This window comes from Ceratotherium simum, chromosome 17, assembly GCF_057802395.1.
Source record: "Ceratotherium simum simum isolate JZ-2026a chromosome 17, ASM5780239v1, whole genome shotgun sequence".
Lineage (NCBI taxonomy): Eukaryota > Metazoa > Chordata > Mammalia > Perissodactyla > Rhinocerotidae > Ceratotherium > Ceratotherium simum.
Genome location: NC_141916.1, coordinates 36076139 through 36100542, shown reverse-complemented (window position 1 = coordinate 36100542; position 24404 = coordinate 36076139). Strand labels below are relative to the sequence as shown.

General features: G+C 37.1%; 1 protein-coding gene across 4 annotated transcripts in view; it reads left to right on the top strand.

Annotated features, from left to right (window-relative positions):
• RASSF8 (Ras association domain family member 8) overlaps positions 1–17542 on the top strand; it is a 127105-nt gene extending 109563 nt beyond the window's left edge. For all 4 annotated transcript variants that reach the window (XM_087442660.1, XM_087442662.1, XM_087442661.1 and 1 more), the window contains 3 exons: positions 9351–10240; positions 12331–12475; positions 13431–17542. In XM_087442660.1, the coding sequence (XP_087298786.1) occupies positions 9351–10240; positions 12331–12475; positions 13431–13552 (1157 nt within the window). In that variant the 3' untranslated portion in view covers positions 13553–17542. The remainder of the gene's footprint in view (positions 1–9350; positions 10241–12330; positions 12476–13430) is intronic.
• The last annotated feature ends 6862 nt before the right edge of the window (positions 17543–24404 follow it).

Here is a 24404-nt window from a genome sequence, read left to right as displayed (position 1 = left end):
TTGTTTATCCCAAACAATGATTTCTGGAACTAAAGATGTTTTCTTGAGCCAAAACATAGATTCCTAGTTCCCAGGCCCCTCATTAGGAAAATTCCTATTTACCGTTTATTCTGAATACTTTTAGAAAAGAAAATGCAACGAATTAAATAACATTGTTCTCCATTAAAAAAGGTCACGTGTACTTTTTTAATCTTCTTATACAATGAAGATGAAGTTGTCAAGTATGTGCTGACTAACTCCATCCTATTCACCTACCCTATTGCAGCTTTTCTTCTTATTCACTCTCAGTTTATCTTTATCATATTTTATTTGTTTTTATTGCTTTAAATCCTTTTTGAACATGATGAAGGCATAAACACCTACATCAGTAAAGCCAGTAATGTGGGTTAAAGTTTATATTTGCATCTTAAATCCATCATTTAGCAAACATGTATTAAAAGGAAGCTGTGTGTTCAGCACAATGCTAGGTGCTCAGGGCCTCTTTGTCTGTGAGCTCCTTATCAAGAGTTTATTTTATGTCATGCTAGTTTGTATTGGAAGCATGTCAGGTTAGCTCAGGATTAAAACAAGTCACCGTGGCACCTGAGCATTTTATAGAGGTGATTGTGCCACCTGTGTCGCAGCAGATGCACTGTTAGAGGTTGGCGACCCTGTACAAAGATGGAGGCTGTCTTTAATTCTGACATCCTTTGATTTTTCCTTAAATACTATATAGCACTCTCATATAGTAAAATAATGCTGAAAATCCTAGGCTTTCGCATCCAGTGAAGTTTTCTTGCGTTTGAGACTAATATTATATTTATGGACTTAAGTTTAATTATTAAAGAGGGGGAAATTAAGGCATTTAATTTTACTTCATATTTTTTGCAGCCAACTTATTTAGTAATTGTCCCTTTTAAAAGTCTCACAGAATTTATTTGAATTAAAATATTCAGCTTTTTTTGTTTTTTTCTCCTTAATGAAAACTACGATTAGCAGGTGTCAAACCTAACAGTGTTATATTTGAGACTCAAGCCATGGGCTTTGATAAAACAAACAATAAACAATGAGTAGTTTTTACAAAGGTCGAGTTAGTTGAGGAGTGCAGCAGGCTGCGTCTGTCCATATAACCACATTTTCTACCGAGAATTTCAGGGGGGAAATCTCAGATGTACCAGATATGTGTTTATCCATTTGGACTAAGAGTGTGCTTGCTTGTGAACAAGCTCAACAGAAGTTTTAACTGAATCTATTTCCCATTTTTCCTTCCTCAATCACTCAGTCCAGACCTGTTTTGAAAAATTCACAACTTGAATACAGGTGTTTTATGATATTTCTCCAAACTTGGCTAAACAACTCTTTTTCTGTATCATACATACTTCATTGAATTCGGAATTCATCTAAGAGATGACTCAGCTACCAGCCGAGGGCTGTTGATCCTTGCTTTTATTGTGCCTTAAGATTTTCTCAGCATCAAATTCAATATGCTTCTGATACATACTTAAATATTTATCTCTCTTGTAATGATAATTATTGGTATTCAGAGCCTAAACGCTAAATGAAAATTTTATAGTATTTTGACTTTATTTCTACTGTAAGAAATAACAGAGAGTTTATTAATTAGGGAAAATTTCTGCTGTAACAAATAACCCCAGAATTTCTATGGCTTAACACAGTAGAAGTTTAGCTATACTCTTACCAGAGTATGGACTGACTGAGCAAAACTACAGAGGTTCTAACAAATATATAGTGAAGCAACTTGTAGACTAGTTTCTTGGGTTTAAGTCCACATATTTTCCTCATGGGGGACATATAGATATATGTTTGATTAGGGAATATTGAGTTTTCCTGATTAGCTAAAATTATTTTCAGGAAACCATCAAAATATAAAAATATGTACACAAGTTGGCAGTCTGCAAATATGTGTGACAGCTAACATTTCCTGACTCAGTGCTACTACATCAGTCGAATCAAATTAGAAAAGAGCTAAAGACAGGACATAATTTGATAAAAGATGTTGAGTGTATCTAATGTATAAAAAGAAATACTTTCTACTCTGATCTTTGACTTCCTGGACAGGTTGTATTTAGGTGGTGGAAATAGAACACATTCTCACATTATAAGAGAGAGAATAACTGAAAGTGAAATCGTGATTGAAACACTTAATTGGCATGAAGTGGTTAAACTGCCCAGCAAGAATGCACTGTGTGTTTGGTCACTGCACATCCCAGGCTTTCTGAAATGTTCCTAGTTTTAAATATTCTACCTTATTTCTCCCATAAACTATCTCAGAAATACCATTACTTCAGAGTTCAAACTGCTTCTCAAATCTGTATATGAAACAGAAAGCCATTGACAGATCATCTGTCACAAGTTATAGTTAAGAAAATGCATTTGCTTTTACAGTATCCTAAACCAAAAATATGAAAAGAATGTATTTCTGCCTTCAAGTAGCTTAGACTGTAAAGTACAGCTAACAGAAGATTAGAGAGGAAAAGAGGAGGACGAAATCAAGGAGACTGAGGGGAAGGTTGTCTGATTCACACTGCTTTGGTGCCTGGTGTCATTTAAAGTATTAAGATTCAGAATTTTTCCCTGTTCCCACTTCTTATGATCTTGTTCCCATATCTCCTTCACCTGAGGCCAGAACTAGCATTTAATTCTGTAATTATCATTACAAGACAAAAACAAATTGATTGGGGCTGGGGCCCAAGGTGGAGGGGACTCTTCCTAAGAAGCTGTGTTTCATATAGTTTGCCCAAGAAAATCAGTTTTCAGGCACGTTTTATACAGAACTCTAGTTTTAGTATCTGTTAACACTTCTTTCTCTTCTCTGAAAGTCTCTCCAAAGTAGGTGTCCTGCTCATTTATCTTTCGTACACCATTGCTTTGCCTAAAGTAGGTACTCAATAAAACATAGTTTCTAGGACAGTGCTGCCCAGTAGAACTTTCTGCAAGGATAGAAATGTTCTATATCTGTGCTGTCCAGGATGGTAGCCACCAGCCACTTGTAGCTATTGAGTACCTGAAATGTGGCTAGTATAATTGAGGAAATGAATTTTTAATTAAAATTTAAATGTGGCTAGTGGCTATTGAGTAAACAGCACAGTTTTAGAACATGACTAATTGGTTTCTCAGACTTAAAATGTCAAAACCCAAGCTCTGTGTCCCAACTACTGCCCACCGTCAAATTTCCTTCTTCTAATCTCAGCAAATGAGAACTCTTTTTTAATTGATTAGATCTAAAACCTTTGTATGATCTTTGATTCTTTTCTTGCTCCAGTACCTTACAACCAATCTATCAACAAATCCTATCTGTACTACCTTCGAGATACATCCAGAACCTTGTTGCTTCTCTCCACAGCCACTCTTACCACTTTAGGTGAGCAATCATTTCTCACTTAGAGTTGTGTGGTGGCCTTCCAACTCATCTCCCTTCGTCATCCTGGTCCCCTGCAGCCTGGTCTCAACAGATTCTTTTAAAGTAATACTTGTAAAATATGTTGCATCGTATCACTCCTCTTCTCAAAACCCCTCGGTGGTTTCCTGACTCAGAAGATTCCGAAGTCCATACAGTGGTCTTCAGGGCCCTAAATGAATCCCTATTTTACCCCCTCACCATTCTGACCTCATTTCCTAGCACTCAGTTTGGATTGTCCGCTCTTAAACATCCCAACACATTTCCGCCTCAGTCTTTGCATCTGTTCTTCTCTCTGCTGACAATACTCTGCACCCACATATCTTCAAAATTCACTCCCCTGGATCTCTGCTTCAGTGTCATCTTATCACAGAGCCCTCCCTGATCACATGTCCATACACACGTGCACACATGCATGCACACACACTCGCATACTCCTTCCCTGCCATACTCTGTTATTCTCTATAGCACTTACCCCACCTGACAGTATTACATATAGGCCACAATTTGTTATCCACATTTTGACATCTAAAAAATTCTAAAAGCCTCAAGTTTATCATACTTCATTTGTTAGCCATACCTAACGAGGCTTGAACTCATTTGGTGGTAAAAACTGATCTGATTTATTGTGAGGCTGTTTTTAATCTATATTTATTCCATTTGGTATGAGTTTTGATACATTTTACTTTAGAAATTTTAATATGTTTGATTATAGACCTGCAGGATAGCACTACGCTACCTTTCTAAAATCCAAAAAGTTCTGAATTTTTAGCATGTCTGACCTTAAAGCTATTGGATAATGGACGGTAGACCTACATTCATTTATTTGTATATTGTCTGTTGTAAGCCACTGTTTTGTTATTGCTCATTCTCATAGCCTAAAATCATGTCTAGCATATAGCACTTGTCAATAGCACTAGCAAATAGTCAATACATATTTGTGAATAAATGGATGAATTTTTTAAAATTTTTTCCAGTTAATTACAGGCTGAACTAGGTGACCACCTAATGTCCCATCCATCTCTAAAGTTATATGATCCTTTAGAAGATAAGGAAAAGAATATATTTTATATTGTCATATTTAACTCTTAATTTCATGTGTAAATTGTCAATTTTAGAAATGTACAAATTGATCAATTTTGTATCTGTTTACAAAGTAATACTATTCATTGTAGACTATTTTGAAATTTAGAAAAACACAAGGTAAAAGAGTCACTCATGATCCTACCTCCTAGAAGTAAACACTATAAGCAATGCTTTTTATGTACCTATAGATGAGTTTAAAAAACAAAAAAGACTTCACTCTTCATAATCCTTCATAATTTTAAAATCTCATTTTTCATTTACTGGATTATGAATTAAATTTTCCACATCATTTAATCCTTACAACAATCTTATGAGGAAGGCACTATTATTATCCCTACTTTACAGATGATCAGGCTGAGGCACAGAGCTGTTAAATGACTTGCCTAAGCTCATACAGCTAGTAAGGAGGGTACCAGGATTCAAACCTGTAGTCTGGTTCAAGAACCCTGCTCTTAACTGCTATTATACTATGTTAGTTATACCTGCTGTAATAGCAATGGACAGCTGTTAGAAAATATAGTTACTGATAGAATTACATTGAAACAAGAAATAAAAATCCTTAATAGGAAAAAATACTCCTTTTTTATGGTCAAAGTAATCTTTTACAGTTTTGATGTTTATAACAATAGCGTAGTTATCCATAATTCTAATTAGCTTCCATATTTTTCACATCCGTAAGAGATTATTTTAATGAATGTGAATATTTGTAATTCACAGCATGCATCAGTCAGGGTGAGTTAGATTATGCTCCTTTAACAAACAGTCTCCCAAATCTTAGTACTTTATAGTGATGTGTTAGCTGTTATTTTGGTTAATATTATTTATGTAAAGTAACCAGCAGAATGCCTAGCAAATAGTAGGCATAATAAATGTTAATCATTAAGAAATCAATAAATGTTTTCATTATTTTTAATAGTAGTAAGCTTATCATATAATCCTAAGTAGATCCTCAGTTAACATACAGTAATTCTGTGATTACACGATATTCTCATCAACATACTGGGAAAATACACTGTGAATGATTTAACTATGGGTTGAACGCACAGCTAGCTGACAGATTATACTCAGAGATATTCTTATGTTATATCATTGTCACCATAAGATATAAATACTCTATCTTATCCTTAAGATAACTCTTAACTTGGACTTGTAGAAAATTCTTGTAGAAAATAACACTTAGGACTTGTAGAAAATTCGCTGGTAAATTTGCAGAGTAGCTGTATATCATCAGGGAATTGCTTTAAATTCTTTAAGCTTTGCTTTCTTCACTGGTAAGTTGAGGATCATAATACCTGTACTGCTTAACTCATAGAACCAATTAAGATTATGTATATTATATATATTTTATATATTTTGTATATTATATATATTTATATATATAAAAGCATCAAAAGCATTTAACAGACTATAAAGTGATAAATGTAAGTTCTCTTACAGAAATCAATGTTCGTTTTAAGAATTCTAAGTCATCACGGAAAGGATTACTTATATTCACTAGAGTCTGCATAAAAATTCAAAATGTTTATAGCTCAAGGAGCAAAGCATCTGTTATTGGAAAAATTCAGTGAGGCAGGATAGTTTATTCACCATAGATAAAGAATAACTTAGGTATTACTGACATTACTTCCAATATGTCCAGAAACAGGATATGTTAGCATTAAATTCCTAATACCTGCTCTTTGTCACATTCTTTTGAATAATGTAGTAGTCATCTTTGGGGTAAGGAGCATTTGATGCTGAAGAAAAAATCAAATGTCAGTTAAAACTAAAACTTATGAAGAGGGTTGATGATCAAGGTGTTTAATAGAATCTATAGCCCCAGGGCCTGACACTATTTTTGACAAATATTTGGTGTTCAGTATATATTTGTTGAATAAATAACAAGATGTGACTTTTAAATCATGATTCTGTTTTTTGGATCTAAGGAAAAATTTCCTAAAATTGTGAAAAAATGGTTGCAATAAAAAAATGTTTGAAATAGGGCATAATGTTTCTGGGTGATCCATATTTGAGTTTTGGTGTATATTTTCAAAAACTTCATATTACTTCATAGTCATATATTCTGCTTTGTTAGGTGAGAGTAATCCGTTGCCCTATTTCCTTTTGATGTATGTCATTCATCTAATGAGATTCCACTAATACATTAAAATCTCTTTGTGTCATTTTCCTCGTTATGTGAAGTTAATGATTCTTGAGATTACACTCAATTGCTTCAACTATTCAAAAGTATAGTCAATATTTTATTTACCATTTCTTAATGTGGCACGCAGTCCTAGATAGCCAAAACAGCTTAAACTACAAATGCCATAGATAGATGGATAGATAGATACATATTCCTTTTAATTAGTTTTAAGGGTACATCAACATAGTATGCAAGGTAAAACTAAATGCATTTAATAAAATGCACTAAAAGGAGTTTTGCAGGAGGAATTTGAATCTATTTAAATGAAATAGACAGGATCTGTAGGGCATTGCCAAGTGTAGGTATTAAAAACAATGATTATGGGATTTAATAAAATCAAAGCTATTAATTCATTTACCTTTGTAAAAAAAGGTTTTTTATATCGTTGGATGGAAATTTTTTTCTTTTCGCCTAATTGCACTCTAAATATGCATTATTTAACAAAAAGGGAACACTGGCAGTAAATTAGGGGCTTGAACAATTTTAATTTAGCTCGTATAATGTAATGACTCAGTTTTCTTTTTGAAGATGCTTCATTGGCCTGATGGAATTAGAGAGGGCTCTTCTGATCTGGTCTACCCGCTCATGTTACTGATGAGGACACGGGGTCCAGATAGCAGGAGTGAGGTCCTAAAAGGGATTGATAAGCAGCAGAGCCAAGAACACAGAGTGCCGTGAGCTCTGAGGCAGTGTGTACACATGGAGCAGTTGTAACCTTGCACATTTGTCATGTGGTTTTTCTTGGGGTAATTACAGTAATTTTTAACCTGAAAATTAGTAGAAACATTTTTTATTCCAAGAAGCCAATCCAACTTGCTAAGTCTTTCTTTTTCATTTCCCTTGCTTTCCCAGGTATTTTGATAATAGTAACAACTAATATTTGTATAGCACTTTCCATTTTTACAGAACATTTTTATATTTTACATCTCGACTCTCACAACATTGTCATGTAAGACAGTACTACTCTCACCCTATAGATGAGGAAACTGAAGCTAAAGGAAATTTAATAATGTGAGCAACTCATATAACTAGATGGCAAAGGCAGATGTGAACAGGCCTTCCACCAGGGCCCTTGTTCTTTCCACTCTGTCCAGCTTTACAAGTTGGGAGTTGCTCAAAGTTACTTAAGGATTTTTTTAAAGTCAGATTATTGTCATGTCACATCACTATTTAAAGGAGGTCTCTGGTCAGCCCTTTTATTATGTAAATAACAGTGTTTTAAGTTAATTGTGGCTACCATGACTTAATGCCTGCTGTGGGCCAGGCGATGTGGTAGGTGCTTATTACACCTGACTCTGACTCGCAGAATCTTTGAGGTATTGCTACTATCCCCATTTTAGAAGTGAAGTTATGCTACTTACCAGTAAGTAATTTACCTGGGATTAAAACTCCAGTCTGTTTGCCTCCAGCTCCAGCTTTTCAGCTGCACCCAAGATTTCAGGTTTCCTTAAAGGAGAATATATGCATATGCTTATTAGAGCTGCTTCCAAATTGCATACATGGGTGTTCATATTTACATATCCAGATCCCCGTTTGTTGACCCAGTAATTGAGAAGATACTACTATTGGTTCAGAAGCTTGTGAGATTAAAAAAGAAGGCAGGGAAGAGAAATCAGTAGGTGTATATGCCAGTATTATAAGTGCTAGATGGCAGGGTCAGGTTTTTTCATTTGTAATCATATCAACTCTAATGGACACTTTTTATTGAGATATAATTGATATATAACATTATATTAGTTTCAGGTGTCTAATGGACACTTGTAACAAAATTAATATAATCCCTCTGGCCCACCCACCTTAAATGGAAATATTTAGGAACTGTGTTCAAGCTAATGACATTATATTGTCTTCTGAAACTTTATCTTCCATAATTACTAGTTAGGTTCAGTGAATTTTTTATTCAAATGTGATTTTATTCTCTTTTTGTTTTTTAATAATACCATTTTTGCCTTTTAAATTTTTTGTAGAAGAATCTTTGAAGCTGTTACTATCAAAACTGAACAAGACTTCTCTTTAGGCCCCTCTTTTTATATGAAATTATTTTGAAGAGTTGTTTTCTTTGAGGTGATTTTTTTATTTGCTACAAGTGTGCAGGAAGAAACCAGCTGTGTGAGCTATGGGTTGTTGAGGCCCTCATGGGGAAACAGGAAAGACCTGTCCAGCTGCCTGTTAACTGAATAGCAGGTTCTCCACCAGTTCCATGTTTCCCTTCAGGAGGAAAAATGGGGCCGCCAACCTTCCCAAGTCCTGATGTGCAAAGAAAGCAGAGAGATTCACAAAATGGAAGTGTATTCAAGTTTTGAAGTTCTACCTAGTTCCTGGGACCAGGCCCTCACGGCTTCCAATGGGGCATTCTAGTGTCCTCCTTTGTTTCACCTGGAGGTCTTGCCCTAAACAAGGTCTAAGCAGTAAGGCATTTGACAAGAGTGTAAGATTCTCACTGAGGTTTAAAGTATAAAGTTGAATTTCTAAGCAAGTCTGAAGAGTATATGCAATTCACATCCATAATTTTATGCTGTTACATATCTTAAGGAGTAAAGTATCTTCAAGTGAAAGTTTTAAAGGCAGCGTGGACTGGACTCTGATGCTAGTCAGGAAGAAAGTTATCAAATAGTGTCCTCTGTTGCATTGTTTTAGCTATTGCATATCCCATTTTGACCATTTGTTCTTATATTTTTTATCTAGGTCGAACTGGAAGGTACACTCTTATAGAAAAATGGAGAGATACTGAAAGACACTTAGCACCTCATGAAAATCCTATCATATCCTTAAACAAATGGGGGCAGTATGCTAGTGATGTACAGCTGATTCTACGTCGAACAGGGCCATCTCTCAGTGAGCGACCCACTTCAGATAGTGTGGCTCGAATTCCTGAAAGAACTTTATATAGGCAGAGTTTGCCTCCCTTAGCCAAACTGAGGCCTCAGATTGACAAATCCATCAAAAGAAGAGAACCTAAAAGGAAATCATTAACATTTACAGGAGGTGCCAAAGGATTAATGGACATTTTCGGGAAAGGTAAAGAAACTGAATTTAAGCAAAAGGTGCTGAATAACTGCAAAACAACAGCAGATGAGTTAAAGAAGCTGATCCGTTTGCAGACAGAAAAGCTTCAATCCATTGAGAAAGAGCTAGAATCAAGTGAAATAGAAATACGATTTTGGGAGCAAAAATATAACTCTAACCTTGAAGAGGAAATTGTCCGCCTGGAGCAAAAGATCAAAAGAAATGATGTAGAAATTGAAGAGGAGGAATTTTGGGAAAATGAATTGCAGATTGAACAGGAAAATGAAAAACAGCTGAAGGATCAACTTCAAGAAATAAGACAGAAAATAACAGAATGTGAGAGCAAATTAAAGGACTATTTGGCTCAGATCCAGACAATGGAAAGTGGTCTCGAAGCAGAAAAACTGCAACGGGAAGTTCAGGAGGCACAAGTCAATGAAGAAGAGGTTAAAGGAAAGATTGGTAAAGTCAAAGGGGAAATTGACATTCAAGGCCAGCAGAGTCTGAGGCTGGAAAATGGCATCAAAGCTGTGGAAAGATCTCTTGGACAAGCCACCAAACGATTACAGGTAAGAATATTTTTATTAAAAGAATGTTTCATCTATTTAAATGAATCATCTTTAATGATTGTGTATTTTCTCTTACATTTAGTTAGAAACCTACCTTTGTTTATAAGTTTCTTAGAATTTCTGCTACTATGACAAAGCTAAGATGTGAGACCAAATCAAAGATGAGCGCTAAAGCCACACTGACCCTTGCTCCACAGGAGGAGCTTTCTTAGGATGGCAGTTGGAGCGTTCCTTAGTTGGGCACAGGAGAACAGAATCTCAGAGCTGGAGTGGACACTAATGACAAGATATGAGTCTGACCTTCTCCTTGTAGAGATAGGGAACCAAAGCCCACAGAGATTACCAAGGATTGTGTGGCTAGCTGCCTGCCTCTCTCTCACTCCTCCATTGTTGCTAACCTCGGCTTCTTTCCCAAGATGTAAATAGTCCCCTCCCCTCCTCCCCCCTCCACGTTACCCTCCTTTGCTTTCCTGAGAAGAAGGGTACAAAGGTTCCTCTCTAATTTTTCCCCTCTCTAGTTCACGTACAAGAACATTTATATTTCGCCGCTTAGACCCTGATCACTCAACTTATATTTCTTGGATACCCATTCTTGAAAAGACAGTGTGGTGATGTTATGGGAGTTGCAAACAGATGTCAGTCTCTAACAGATGAAATGAGAAAGACACACAATTGATTATGGTTTGACTACTTAAATTTAAATTAGTTAAATAATATTCAATAAAGCTGTTTAAAAAGATTAAATGAACTTAAAATTCTGTTTTTAGTGACATTTGGCTACATTTCAAGTGCTCAATAGCACGTGTGTCTAGGGGCCACCACATTGGACAGTGCTGGTTTAGAAGCTTGCTATTGAAAGTCTGATCCATGCGGTTTAAGGGCCCACTTATTGTAACAGGATCTCCACAGAGCACCTGTGCACGTGGAAGTGAGAAGAGTTGCTTTAGAATATGAACAGTTCCACAAGCAGAGAAAGCAGAGGTTTCAGGAGGAACTGAATGTTCCTGAAAATCAGGATGTGATTTTCTTTCTCTGTCATTAACTGCAGTGAGAGGGAAAACTACCACCAAAAGTTTGAAAATCAGGAATTTCTCATACATTAGAAGGTTGGCCGTTAACCCCTGATTTGTCAGTGTTTTACTATTTGGATTCACTTGACACTTAAAAAACGATTCAGTTGGAAATTGTGTTGTCTTTGATATTACTTTCAGGAAGCACTCATTCATGACAATCATTACTAGTAAATCCCACTCCCCACTGAAAATTGTCTAATAATCAAACTACAAACATATCTCTAAGTACCCCCTGCACTCAGAGTACGTAGAGGAAACAACCACTCATTTCTTGTGTCTCTTCCCCATCCCTGCCAAACCCTCCAGGCACACCCTTTTTCTTACAATGCAATGAAGGAGAGAAAGAGAGGAAGATCTTTTCAATAATAGAATGCCTCTCCTTGCTTTTGGAGCTTTCTGGCTGTCCAAATTTGATCTCCTTTCTTTAGTGCTCTTCAGTTCTCAGACCTGTCTTTGTCAAGAATCTGAGAACCCCATAGTGAGACTCTTGTGGGAATCTTGCTTTCCTCATGCTATAATATAAATCTCAATAACAGGCCCCATGAAAACTTAAACAGTTTACAAAAAACAAGAACTCTGAACTCATGGACCAAATGACTGTCACTTTTGCAGTCAGTTATGAAGTGGATAATAGGGAAATTTAATTGTGAACAGCTTAGCAAGATTGCTGTAAACACTGGGATGGATGGAAACCAGGATTTTATTGATGAAAGTTTATAGGCATATATATTATCTCATCAGGTGCATAGTGTATTCCTACCAGAAGAAAGCATCACATTTAAAAGGACAGATGAAGAAGCTATTGTCCTTTATTTGCTTATTTTTTGGCCCATGCCACAGAGTGAAAGTGACCTGTTTGGCTCATCGTATCGATAGAAAGCATATTTGTTAAATGCGTTCTTATGAAAGCGAATATCCCACGTTTAACCCCTGTAGCAGATGGACTGTCACAAGGATGTCTTTAGCTGGCCAATGGTGAATCCTCACATTAAAGAGAAAATTTTAACTTCCATCTAGGACAAAGAACAAGAACTGGAGCAGTTGACTAAAGAGCTGCGGCAAGTCAATCTCCAGCAGTTCATCCAGCAGACGGGGACAAAGGTCACCGTTTTGCCAGCAGAGCCCCTTGAAGTAGAGGCCTCACATGCAGACGTAGAAAGGGGTAAGATGCTGAGAAATCTGTTTTTTTAACTTATTTTCACTGGTTAACTTTTTTTTTTTTTTTTTTTTTTTGGTGAGGAAGATCAGCCCTGAGCTAACATCCACGCTAATCTTCCTCTTTTTGCTGAGGAAGACTGGCTCTGAGCTAACATCTATTGCCAATCCTCCTCCTTTTTTTTCTTCCCCAAAGCCCCAGTAGATAGTTGTATGTCATAGTTGCACATCCTTCTAGTTGCTGTATGTGGGACGCAGCCTCAGCATGGCCGGAGAAGCGGTGCATTGGTGCGCGCCTGGGATCCGAACCCCAGGCCGCCAGTATCGGAGCATGCGCACTTAACCGCTAAGCCACAGGGCTGGCCCACGCTGGTTAACTTTGAATAAACTGCTTGGATTCAATTAAAGTGTAATCCTCCCATTCAAAGCTAATGTTTGGGCCATTTAAAATTTTGGTGTACTTCCTGTTTCTGGTGAAAATCAGTAATATTTAGGTTATTTCCTTTGATGAGCATGTAATCACCAAATCTCATATCATTGGTTTTAAACTGCTTCTTTATAAAACTTTTTCCTGAAGTATGTATGAGTCATAATAATGTATTCACTAAGTTTTAGCTTCTCTCTGTCCCTAATGCCCCTTCTTCCTCTCCTAAGTCTTTACTATTAATTTAAAAGACACTTCTCAATCTGTGTATGCATATGGTCTGAACCACCAAGAAAGAGAAGCAGAATGCTCACTTTTTTTTAAAAAGGTCATTAACTGTTTAAAAATCATTGAAAACGGTTTTATCAGCTGAGGGTCAAGCAGAGTCAGCCTTACCCTCTCACCCCAGACCCACAGGGATCGCACTTGTACTGTATGTTATTTGGTACTTCAGAGCAGGAAAAGTTCCATTGTTTCATATTGCTGAGTACTCTGAGTTGATGAGTCCATCAGATGACTTTCTTTGTTTCCCGTCTAGAGGCACCATTCCAGTCTGGGTCCCTGAAGCGGCCTGGTTCATCTCGGCAGCTCCCCAGTAATCTTCGTATTCTACAGAATCCTATCTCATCTGGATTTAATCCTGAAGGCATATATGTATAACATTATCTGTGTTTAGGGGAGAGACCCACTAAAGGTACCAAGGACAGTAAAAATTCCTTCTTTGATTTGTGCCAGTGATGAACAGAGGATATATTTCACAGCCACCGTATCTTTTTTCTGTCCTAAATTGCATACCACTTGGAGCCATACCCTGTGCACTGAGGCTAAAGAACAAAGAAACTGTGTTTTCGCACATCAACAGTGTTGACCTTTTTGTCCAGCAGCTGTAATGTAAAGCCTTCATTTTTATGTGTAGCATTTTGAGAGCATTAGGGAAGTATTATACTGTGTGTATACATAAATAAAACCGTGACTTCAGGGTGAGGAGAAATATGTGACTGGCTTAGTTTAATTTATTCCACATAATCGATTAATGTGTGAATGTTGATGTTTTAATAGTTTTTATTAATACTTATCCTGTGACTGAATTACATTACATACTGTGTGATTATGACTTTGTGTGCATGTTGCCAGACTCCATCTGTACGTTGCTGATTTACTACACAAGTGTCATAGGGTGCTCCGCCATCGAAATTGACTCCAGAAGAACCCACTTGCGTTTATTTTGTGAACGTGTCCTAGCCATTGCTTAATTAGGTGAAATGATTCAGGTTTTCTTTTTAATCTGGAGTTGAATCTTTTCTTTACAGTATTTCCAGTATACCAATGGCCACATACCAGAACAGAAATATTTTCATGAGGTAAATTGTATGTTTAAAAGATATGCAGTGCTTCAGACACTGTTGAACAAAAATGTCATTCTTGAAGATCTATTCAAATAGGCATGGGTTTCCTGATACATTAGGTATTTTGTTTCTGCCCTTACTTATCATTTTAATCTCATGGATCCTCAGAGTTTCCATAATACATAAGTTAGAGATATCTGAGGACCAGGTTGGTGTACTTCAGGAAGGTTACTTTAAGTGATATATTTTTAAAATAACCCACTTCATATGTATAGTCTATTGGTATTGCTTGCACATAATTTACTCTGTACATTCTGGACTATTGCAATTTCTCCAGTCACTTAGATGGAGAGAAAGTATATTGGAGTTCATTACTTTTTACCAAGGAAATAAATTCAATGTTTGTTTTCATTTTTGAGCTTGACTTTTACAGGACATTAATCTCCATTTGTACATATATTTTATTATTTATAAAACAAAAAATGAGTCAACACCCCTCCTAGTGAGTAGTGACTTAACTAAGATTCACAAGTAATATCTAGGTGGATGTGGTCAAATACCTCTTAGCCATTTTTACATTCCCTCTGATCAAAATTTGGTACAATATAATTAAGACTTTAATCTGAAATTTAAAGTAGTTTTGAATTCTGAGGAAAATACATTCTTTGTATTATTTACATGCAACAAAGTAAAAGTGGATTAGTATATTAATGCCATGGTAACAATAAAAAGATGTAAGTTGTATCTTATGCATGAGGGCAACTTTGGATGTTTTAACACATTTGACTTATTTTTGGTTTAATGAATGCTGAGAATGCTGCTATGTTTAGGTTTCCAATGAAAAATTGTAAGAATGGCTATGAAAATATATAGAAGCTTCTAGAATACTGAAAGTAATAATGCAGAGTTGCCTTTTCTAGTCCAGCTAAATGGCAGACCTCAACTAAAGATATTTTATTCTTTGGGTTTTTGGAGTTATCGAGTTGACCTTGCCATTATACTATTTTGCAGATAACTTGAGAAATAAATGAGTCTTACCTAAATAGCCACAATCTATACACATTTGCTCTCAATTTATAATGGTTATTTCATATCTACATCTATTTAAAAATTAGTAGAAAAAAATCAAAATAATTTGTAGATTTTGTGACAATAATGATTTATGTATGCCCAGTATATGCCTTATTTTTAAAGGGTTCCATCCTATACTAAGAGTCATTTTGTTATTGTTCAGAGAAATTGAGATCTTATTCACAAAGAAAAACATTTTTATAAATTGATTACATTCTATTTAAATCAAAATGTTAAACTGAAGATATATTAAACTTCGCAATTTTTAATTGCAATGATACCTTTGCAAGCCATGAAAAACACAAAGTCAATATCCAACTTAATTGTTGTAAATTATTATCAGCATTAACCTAATAACTTTAAAGAAAGACTGGCAGCATTCTGACAATTTCATTTGAATTTTCCAGCTGCCAGATAATTTTCACAGACCTAATTACAGATATAAATACTATTTCCTAGATGAGAAGAATATATAAATGTGAATTTGATGAATACATTGAGCAGCTGTACTTTTTAATCAGTTATATTCCTTTTGGAAGTGTATATCTCTAAGAAATATTTTCTAAGTCTTTTTTTAAAATAGAGGAAAGAAAACACATTTCCCTAGAACATCTTAAGAATATTTTAGTCTATTCCTAATCATTTTTATCAATTGTGAATACAAATGAGTTAAATGAAGTGCCACATCTTTGGATACATTTCAGAGGGGGGAGCAGGCAATGGTATACAAAAATACCAAATATAAAATTTTGCATCTGGGGGAATATTCAGGTTCTAAATACTAAATTAGATTACAAATTTTTTTATTACTATACTGCAAGTTGTTTTATTGTGATTTTCTACAAGTATTAAATACATTAGAAGATAAATTTTTTTTCTTACCAAGAAATAATTTGAAATAGCATTGCTCTATTTGACCGTTTTGAGTGTTTATCATCCTCAGAGAATGATCCATAGTGGGTTGCCTCAGTCCTTTTGTTCTTATGAGGTATTTTGCTTGTTAGCATTTTTTCGTTCTGATGCACGGGGAATTTATTTGTGAGACTTCGGCTGGTATTCACAGGAGTTACTCATTTAATTCCCTCAGCCATCACTGAACCAATCATCATTTCCCATAGTTCAAATTAATTGTAAACTAGAGCTAAAACAAGACTAATACCATAAAAATATAGAATTTATGGTGTGAAGTGTGAATTTTAACAGTGTTTAAGAATAACAAATAAGCTCTTGCTTCCAGAGCAAATTTTGTACCTGCATTAAAAGAAAATGTTCTTTGTGAATAAGAGCAAAACGGTCTTTAGCAAAAAGAAACTTCATTTAAAGCCATTTCTGTGAACATCTTTCCAAGTTAGAACTATAAGAATGGATTGAGGAAATAATATGGAAAAGGCAAACACTCTTGATTTCAGGTGTGCAAAGGGCATGGGCAGATGGGCAGTTCCCTGTGTGCATTGCCTTTGAAAAACTGGGCCTTAATTTATATGTAAATAACAGTGCTGTGTTCACATCCCTCTTCTACCTAAAGTTGTCTTTATTAGTCTATATTGTATTAAAATTTAGCTCATAAGTATTACTTTTATATTATGTCAATTTTTTTAAGTTGCATGTTTATACTATTTGCTACAGTATTTTTAAGTTTTGGGTGAAGGCCATCAGCTGTATGGAGAAGACAAAACAATCACTATTTATTCAGTATTGCTGCTTTACTTTTCCAGAATAAGCTTTCGATGCCAGGACAGTGACTGCTTGAAAGCTGCAGGAGCTCTATTCCAATGCATTTTATATATTTTTAGAAACCAAATAAATGCAGATAACTATTTAGTATACTAATTATATTAAACCAGCAGAAATATAAAGGCAATAAAGTATATACATATATATATATGGGGGGAAGGGAAAGATTAAAAAATAGGTTTACAGCCAGACATGGTGACAGCCCTAAATGTATTTCTCAATCTGTCTTTCCTTATTGACCCAAGGAGGATTTGAGTTGCTGCAGCTTTAAACAGAAAATTGCCACGTTCACTAATTGTGGACACATAAATATGCTTTTAGTACTGCTTTGCTTATGTACAAATAAAATATCTGTAATCTGTATTATATGTAATTATTCTTTTCTTTTGACTTTCATTTCAAAATGTATATTTTCTGATTATTATCATGAGTTGTAAAACAAAGGTATCTGATATTATCCCAAATAATAAATTTTCAGGATTCATTGGGGCATTACAAATGCTGGTTTGTTTCTTATATATTTACTCTTTTAAAATATAATTTTATTTCCTTTAAAAGATGCCAGAGAGAAAAGGTCTGCATATCAGTGACACAAAATTACATTCTTCTAAAAGTAATGTCAATCATTATAACTAAAGAATTATCTATTGCTGAAAAGGTAGCTGCTTCATCCAAGTGAAACTAATATGCCTCCCTTTTATTTCAAAAGTAAAAGGAAAAATTATTTCTAAATGAAGCTGTGTATTCCCAGATCTCCTTAAGACCATAAGTGAGAGGAAGAATTCGGGACCTACCACATGCCAGGTACGAACAAGAGATTCATTCAGCCATCCAGGGAACTTCTCCCAAATCACACAGCTAATAAGTAGCTCACACAGCATTTGAATTTAAACCTTTCAGATACCAAAGTAGTTTCCTGTATTCCATGATAAAGCTGCATAAACTTTACCATGCCCAGTTTCTACATTTTAACCAGTTTTTAATGTGAGAGTAATGTGGAAGTATATAAGTTGTCATTTATATGTTTTTTATAAGTAGAAGTGCGATCTTGATCAAGGAATTATACATATGAATAATGATATGTTGTAAAAGCAAAGATAAAATGAGAAACAAAATAATTCAAAATATAAATTGTTCTATGTCCTGGTTTGGGACACTTTGAGAATGTTAATTATCCATCCTATCCTCCTCTGAAGTCAAATGTTTTGTTAATGGCAGAACAAGAAATAAACTGTTCACTTGACTCTTGACCTGCTGCCCACTCCACATATTTGTGCTGCCTCCCTTAGCAAAGATCAATGGAGTCCTAAAAAACAAGCATAAACATGCAAGACACATTCATGCTTTCTACATTTAGTGCACCTCTATTGTTAGCCAGACACTGGACTGAAATTAATATGATTTGCTTTGCACCTCAAGGAGGTTACAGTCTAATGATCACCATTAAAGGAACAAAGATAGAGTGCCATGGGAACACATCAGGAGGGCTTTAGCCCAGCCCAGGGTGTCAGCAAACTCTGGAGAAAGGGATGTAAACTGGGGAGGGCTGGCTGGCACAGACTAGAAGATGGGAAGATGAAGAGCCTGTGGGGCTGTGACCAGATGGTGAAGGATGGCGGAGGGCTAAGAGAGAAGGTAGGCATCAGATCATGAAGGGCCTTGGTTGCCATGGTGAGGAGTTTGGACTTCATCCTTAGTGCTATGAAGGAGTTTTAAGCGTGAAAATGAGAGGATCGGATTAGCATATTAGGAAGATCCTTCTGGCTGGCATTGTGGAGAACTAACTGGAGAAGGGTCAAGACTAGAGACAAGAAAGACTCCTTAAGAGTTCTGCAAGAGTCCAGGCCAGAGGTGATGGTAACCCGGACTAAGAAAGTAAGCTGTCGGGGTGTATTCAATAAAAAATTTTCATTGAGCATTTACTTTGTGCCAGTAGAAGAGGGGAGCCAAACAGGTCATAGACATCCTAAGTAGACAGTAGCAAAAGGATATGATGTTTAAATGGTGGGGGCAGAATAAAAGAATCCAAGAAACTCCAGGTGTTTGACAGCCATCCACAGCCTTAAATGGCTAGTGGAAACGGTGCTATAGGTCTCTTAAAGATAAGTAGTACGGATATTCTTCTCTGTGTGCTGGAGGAGCAAAAGATTTGGACAGGAGGAAGAGAAGAGAGAGAAAAAAGACATGGAGAATAAGTATTTGGGCAGTGGGCCTTCAAATGGGCCTCCCCCTTTGTAGAGAGCCCTGCAGTCTTTCCTGGAAGAATGGCAAGGATTTGGGGAAAAGCTCCTTGCAGCACCAGATTTAACCATCCAAGTCTCTTCATCTGGTATGTTGGAATCCTGTTTTCCCAGCATTGTACTTGACTTTGTGTTCTATATCGGCCACTTTCATTCATCTGCTGTGAGTATGTGTCCAAAATGATAGAAGGGTCTGACTAAGGTCCTGAATGAAAGAAAGTGAAGAGGATGGACAATACAAACTCATCCCCATTTAGGGCAAGCCAGTATTTACAAGTTTCCTGCAACTGCTAACAGTGTGAAAATCAAATAAATGAATTGGAATACTTAGTAACATGATGTTTTTTAAGCATAAAGCAAATCATAGACACTTTAAGCAAAGAACACAATGAGCTAAAATGCTGTGTGGCAACCAGTAGCACACACACGGAGGCTGGAGAGAGCAGGGACACCTGCAGAATGTACACCAGGAGCCACCCACTCAGCCAAGAGGGCGGCAGTTGTGGCAATCACTGAGCACTGCCGTGACCCACCTCCACATCATCCCCACCAAACCCAGCCTGCGCCAGAACCCCCAAGGACTGTACCATCCTGGGCCACCTCGACAGGATAAAAAGGTCTCCCTTTTATTGAGCCAAAATAGATTTCCTTGTAATTTCCGACTTTCCTTAAGACCACACAGAAGAACTATTTCTCACCAATATGACAGCACTTCAGATATTTGAAGGCATCTATTATGTCCCCGGGGGTTCTCTTTCCCAGGCTAAATATCCCCAGTTTTTTCAAACAGTATAATTTCCAGCCTCCTCTCTCCTGAATGTGACATAGACCACTCCTAAATGTGGAGCCAAGGACTGATCACAAAACTCCGTTTGTGATTTGACCAGGTTAACATGGAGGAAATTGATTCATTGTTATGCAGCCCAAAACTAAACTCGGTGGGTGGGCGGGTTGGGAAGGTGGGTGGTTGGTTAGTTTTTTGAGAACCTCATCTCGTTATTGAATCATTGAACTGATAGTTCATTACAATCCTGTCTTTCTCACATTTTCTGCTGTCAGTGAAATCTTTCCTAACTTGTATGTGTGTAACTGAGTTTTAGGATGCATATACAGAATCTTACTTTATCAAAATACTTATCTCTAAACACTTTGACAGTACTCAATCCCAGATGGAAGATGTGGTAATCCTCCATTTATCAGATCAATAATGAGGTTACTTTTGTTGAGGGTGGAGTGCTACAGGAGCACGCAGGCCGTGAGAGGGCAAATCAGGAAAGGTCCCACTGCACAGATGGATCAGGCTCTTGAAGAGTCGATGGGCTTTCACTCAGTCACATTTATTGAATGCCTCCCATGTGATAGACACTGGAGATACAGCGGTGAACAAAAAAGACCAGAATCCCTGCCCACGTAGAGCTTACATTCTAGAGAGAAAGACAGATGAACCAAGTAAAATACATAGCATTTTTGGTTGTGATAAGAGCCAAGGAGAAAAAAACACAAAGCAGCAAAGAGTGATAGGAAGTGCCAGAAGATGGGGGAAAGGTTGCAATTTTATACAGGTGCCTGGGGAGGCCTCTCTGAAAAGGTGACATAGGAGTAAAGGCCTAGAGGAAGTGCAGGCACAGCTGCAGAATGAGGAGGAGGTGTCCGGGCCTCACAGCCCACGTTAGGCTTCAGTAAGAAAGGTTTGGGATGCCTGGGGAGCCTGTGAAGTCCAGCTCTCTGTTTCCAAGCGACTGACTCAGAAAGTATAGGCCTTTTCCTGTTTGTGAGCCAGTAACCCCTTCTCCCAATTACTCCTTCAATCACACTTCTCAAATCTAATCAAGTGAAAGGAGAAGATATTTTAAACATATTTAAATTTTTTAAAAATCTGAATCGAATTATCCTTAATCCTTCCCAAATTAAAATTTAATTCATAGGCAAACGTCCTTCTATGAATAGACTCAAACTCGATCAACTCTATTTTCCAAAATAGTGGCTAAAGGAATACCTTGAGATCTAAAGATGCTTTATTTTGCTAGACATCCCCTCCAAATTGAATGCAGCTTTATAGCCTAATGACATGTATGTTTTAATTCAAGATCTTAAACAAAAACAAGCCATTGTCAGATACTTTACCATATATTGATCAATGTTACAGTCTAAGTTTATGGAAGGGATCTGTAACTTGAGGTCCATGGACTCCTAGGAAAGGTTTCAGAGATTCCTTGTGTAGAGATTCCCAATATGGACATTTGGGAGGTCGTGGGAAAGTAGAGAGTGCACTGACTAAGGGTAAGATGAGGAGGGAGTGATAGGAACTGACGCCATACTGTGAAGGACTGTAAATTTCAGTGGAGAGCCAAACAAGGTCAAAGGACCCTTAAGATTAGATTTGCTTTTTAGAAAGCTTCGTGTGTCAATGTTGCAGTGATGGGGCTGCACTGGGAGGAGATTGATATTAGGGAAACTCACTGGGAGGCTCTTGTAAAAGTCCTGCTTAAATGTTATGTCTTTTGTGAAAACTGTCCTGATCTTCTGTCCCCTCCAAACTCTCCTCTAATAAATAGCATTGACAACTCTTCACCTTGTGTTACCATTTTTCCCTGAACATGTCTAACATAGCCCATGAAAAATCCCCAGGTGGACTAAATGGAAAATTCCTAGACTCTACAGTGTAAGGACAGATATGGAGAGATTGCCCAAATGATGGCACAGCAAAAGTTTCAAAGCCTCGCGTCTGGCTTAAGGCCCAGTCAAGTTGATGCATAAAATTAACCATCACAGAATATATGTACATATAAATGTATATGTATGTATGTATATACCTATATATGCATTATGTCATATACATACTACTTAGATTATAATACATATAATAGCAGCCAAATCAAAACCTTTCTTCTTATTGAATACCACTGTGTACAGACTCTCCAGTAAGAGTCTCAAGTAAATCACAGGAATTGCTATATCGCTATTGCTATTTGACCATATCCCCCTTGCCAAGAGCTCTGACACCAAATAAACTTATAAGATTTAGAGACACAGATCAACTCTTTACAGGGTCCTCTAAGCAAATACTCATGGAGGGCTTCCCTCTGCAGTGTAGTAAATGCAACTTCAAATGGAGCTACCGAATGGAAGTCTGGGCAAGTTCTCAAAAATCTATTTTATAGCAATCAATTCATATCTAACTATTCTAATACACCATAAGTGGCCTCTTGCCTTGACAGTTTCCTCTTTTATGACACAAGCAAATAAGAGAATGCTTCCAAACCAGATTTTCACTGTTTTTCATTTGCTGTTGGCTTAAACTTATATCCCTGATTCTTCTAAATCAACAAACACTTGGCATTTTTTTCAGGTCCATTTAGGGCACTAGAGAGCTGGTGGACATCCTTCTGAAATTCTACCACTTTGTGATATCTTTCATGGAAGTGGGGTCCACTAGGAAAGGAGCTACTGAGAAGATGGTGAATAAATTGCACTTGTCCTGTGGAGATGCTGGTAGGATCCACATTAAGATATCCAGACAGCATTTGAATATGCAGGTCTGAAGCTTGAGAAGGAAATAAAGCTGAAGATCGACAAATAGAAATTATCTGCACCAAGACAAGAGTTAAAAATGCAGGAGAACCTCCCCCCAAATACATACAAATATATTTTTAAATGAAGGAGAGAGAAGTTTTCTCAGGGAGAAGTATAAACATTTGTTACCCAGTATGGTCAGAGCACCGGCAGCCTCGGTGTCACCCAGGGACTAGTTAGAAATGTAGTGTCAGGCCCCACTCTGGACTTACTGAGTTAGAATCTGTATTTCAGCGAGATCCCCATGTTACTCATATGCATGTTCAAGTTGGAGAAGTGCTAGCGGACATCAATAAGAGGGCCAAGGATGCGAGCTGGAGGAACATCTGCATTTACGAGGTCGACACACAGAGGAGACCAGAGAGGGGGACCATGAGGAACTGGAAGCCAAAAACGTCAGAGGAAGGTCATCATCTAAAAGCAGGTGATAGAACACTTGTCTAAGCAGAATTGTACTTAGGTAACAGGGTGATATGAGGACAAACTTAACCAGTATCTTTTAGTTTTAGTTTCTTTTGTTTTTGTTTTTAGCAACTCTAGATTTTCCAGAGAATATTAATAGCATCAACTTTCTCTGCAACTCTGGCCTCCATACCCAGAAAGGAGAAAAGATTGTTAAGTATCCAAACATCTGGGATCTTCTTACCTCTTAGGGTGGCAAATTGTGTTTTGTATGTGGGTGATTTGGGGTAAGTGAGGAGAATTTTGAGATGGGAGTAGCTGCCCTGCAAACGATCATTACGATTTAAAGGTAACAGGCCAACAAAACCAATCGACTGGATTGGACCTGAGCAGCGAAGGTTGAACAGGGGAGTAACCCAATGCCTGGAGGTGAGATCCCTCCAGACTGAGAGAGGGGATGAGGGTTGTGGGCTGTAGACCCATTGGCACAGGCTGCTGAGGCCTCTGGGCAAGCTGGGCCACTGCCGTGCTGAGCGTGGCTGGAGTGCTCGTGGGCGAGTCTGGAGGTGGAGAGAGGAGAGCTGCCAGCACAGCCTGCTCCTTTCGACTGCTGCTCCCTCAACAGGGGCCGAGAACCAGGCCCCTCTTCATTTTCCCTGAATTATTTAGGTCCAGGGTTCTTGTGCTATCCAAAGGGGGGTAAAGGGGGAGGGTAGGGAAAGTGCCCCAAATTGACTGATATTATATGTAATTAAGAAAAAGGTCAAATATGATATTTCTTTTACTTTAATGTTGTGGAGAAATTTATGCCCGTTTCGTTTAGTTTACCGTCTATTGCCAGAGTTGATTCATTTCTGATAGAATTTATTGGAAATCGTTTCTAACAGGTTAACTTCATTTGTTTGAACTCCCCATTTCCTGACTCTGTCAGATACTTGAAAAGAAATGGTAGAGCAGAAAGTACAAAGGAGTCTGGAGACCCACGTTCTGACATCATCTCTGTTTCATAAGAGCCACATGATGTTGGACAAGGCACCGACTCTCTCCGGGCCTTGGCTTCCACTTTTGTAAAATGAAGATCTAAGATGAGATGATTTCTCTCTCCCAGCTCTAGCCCCGAACAATTCTATGATGTGTAACAAAGAT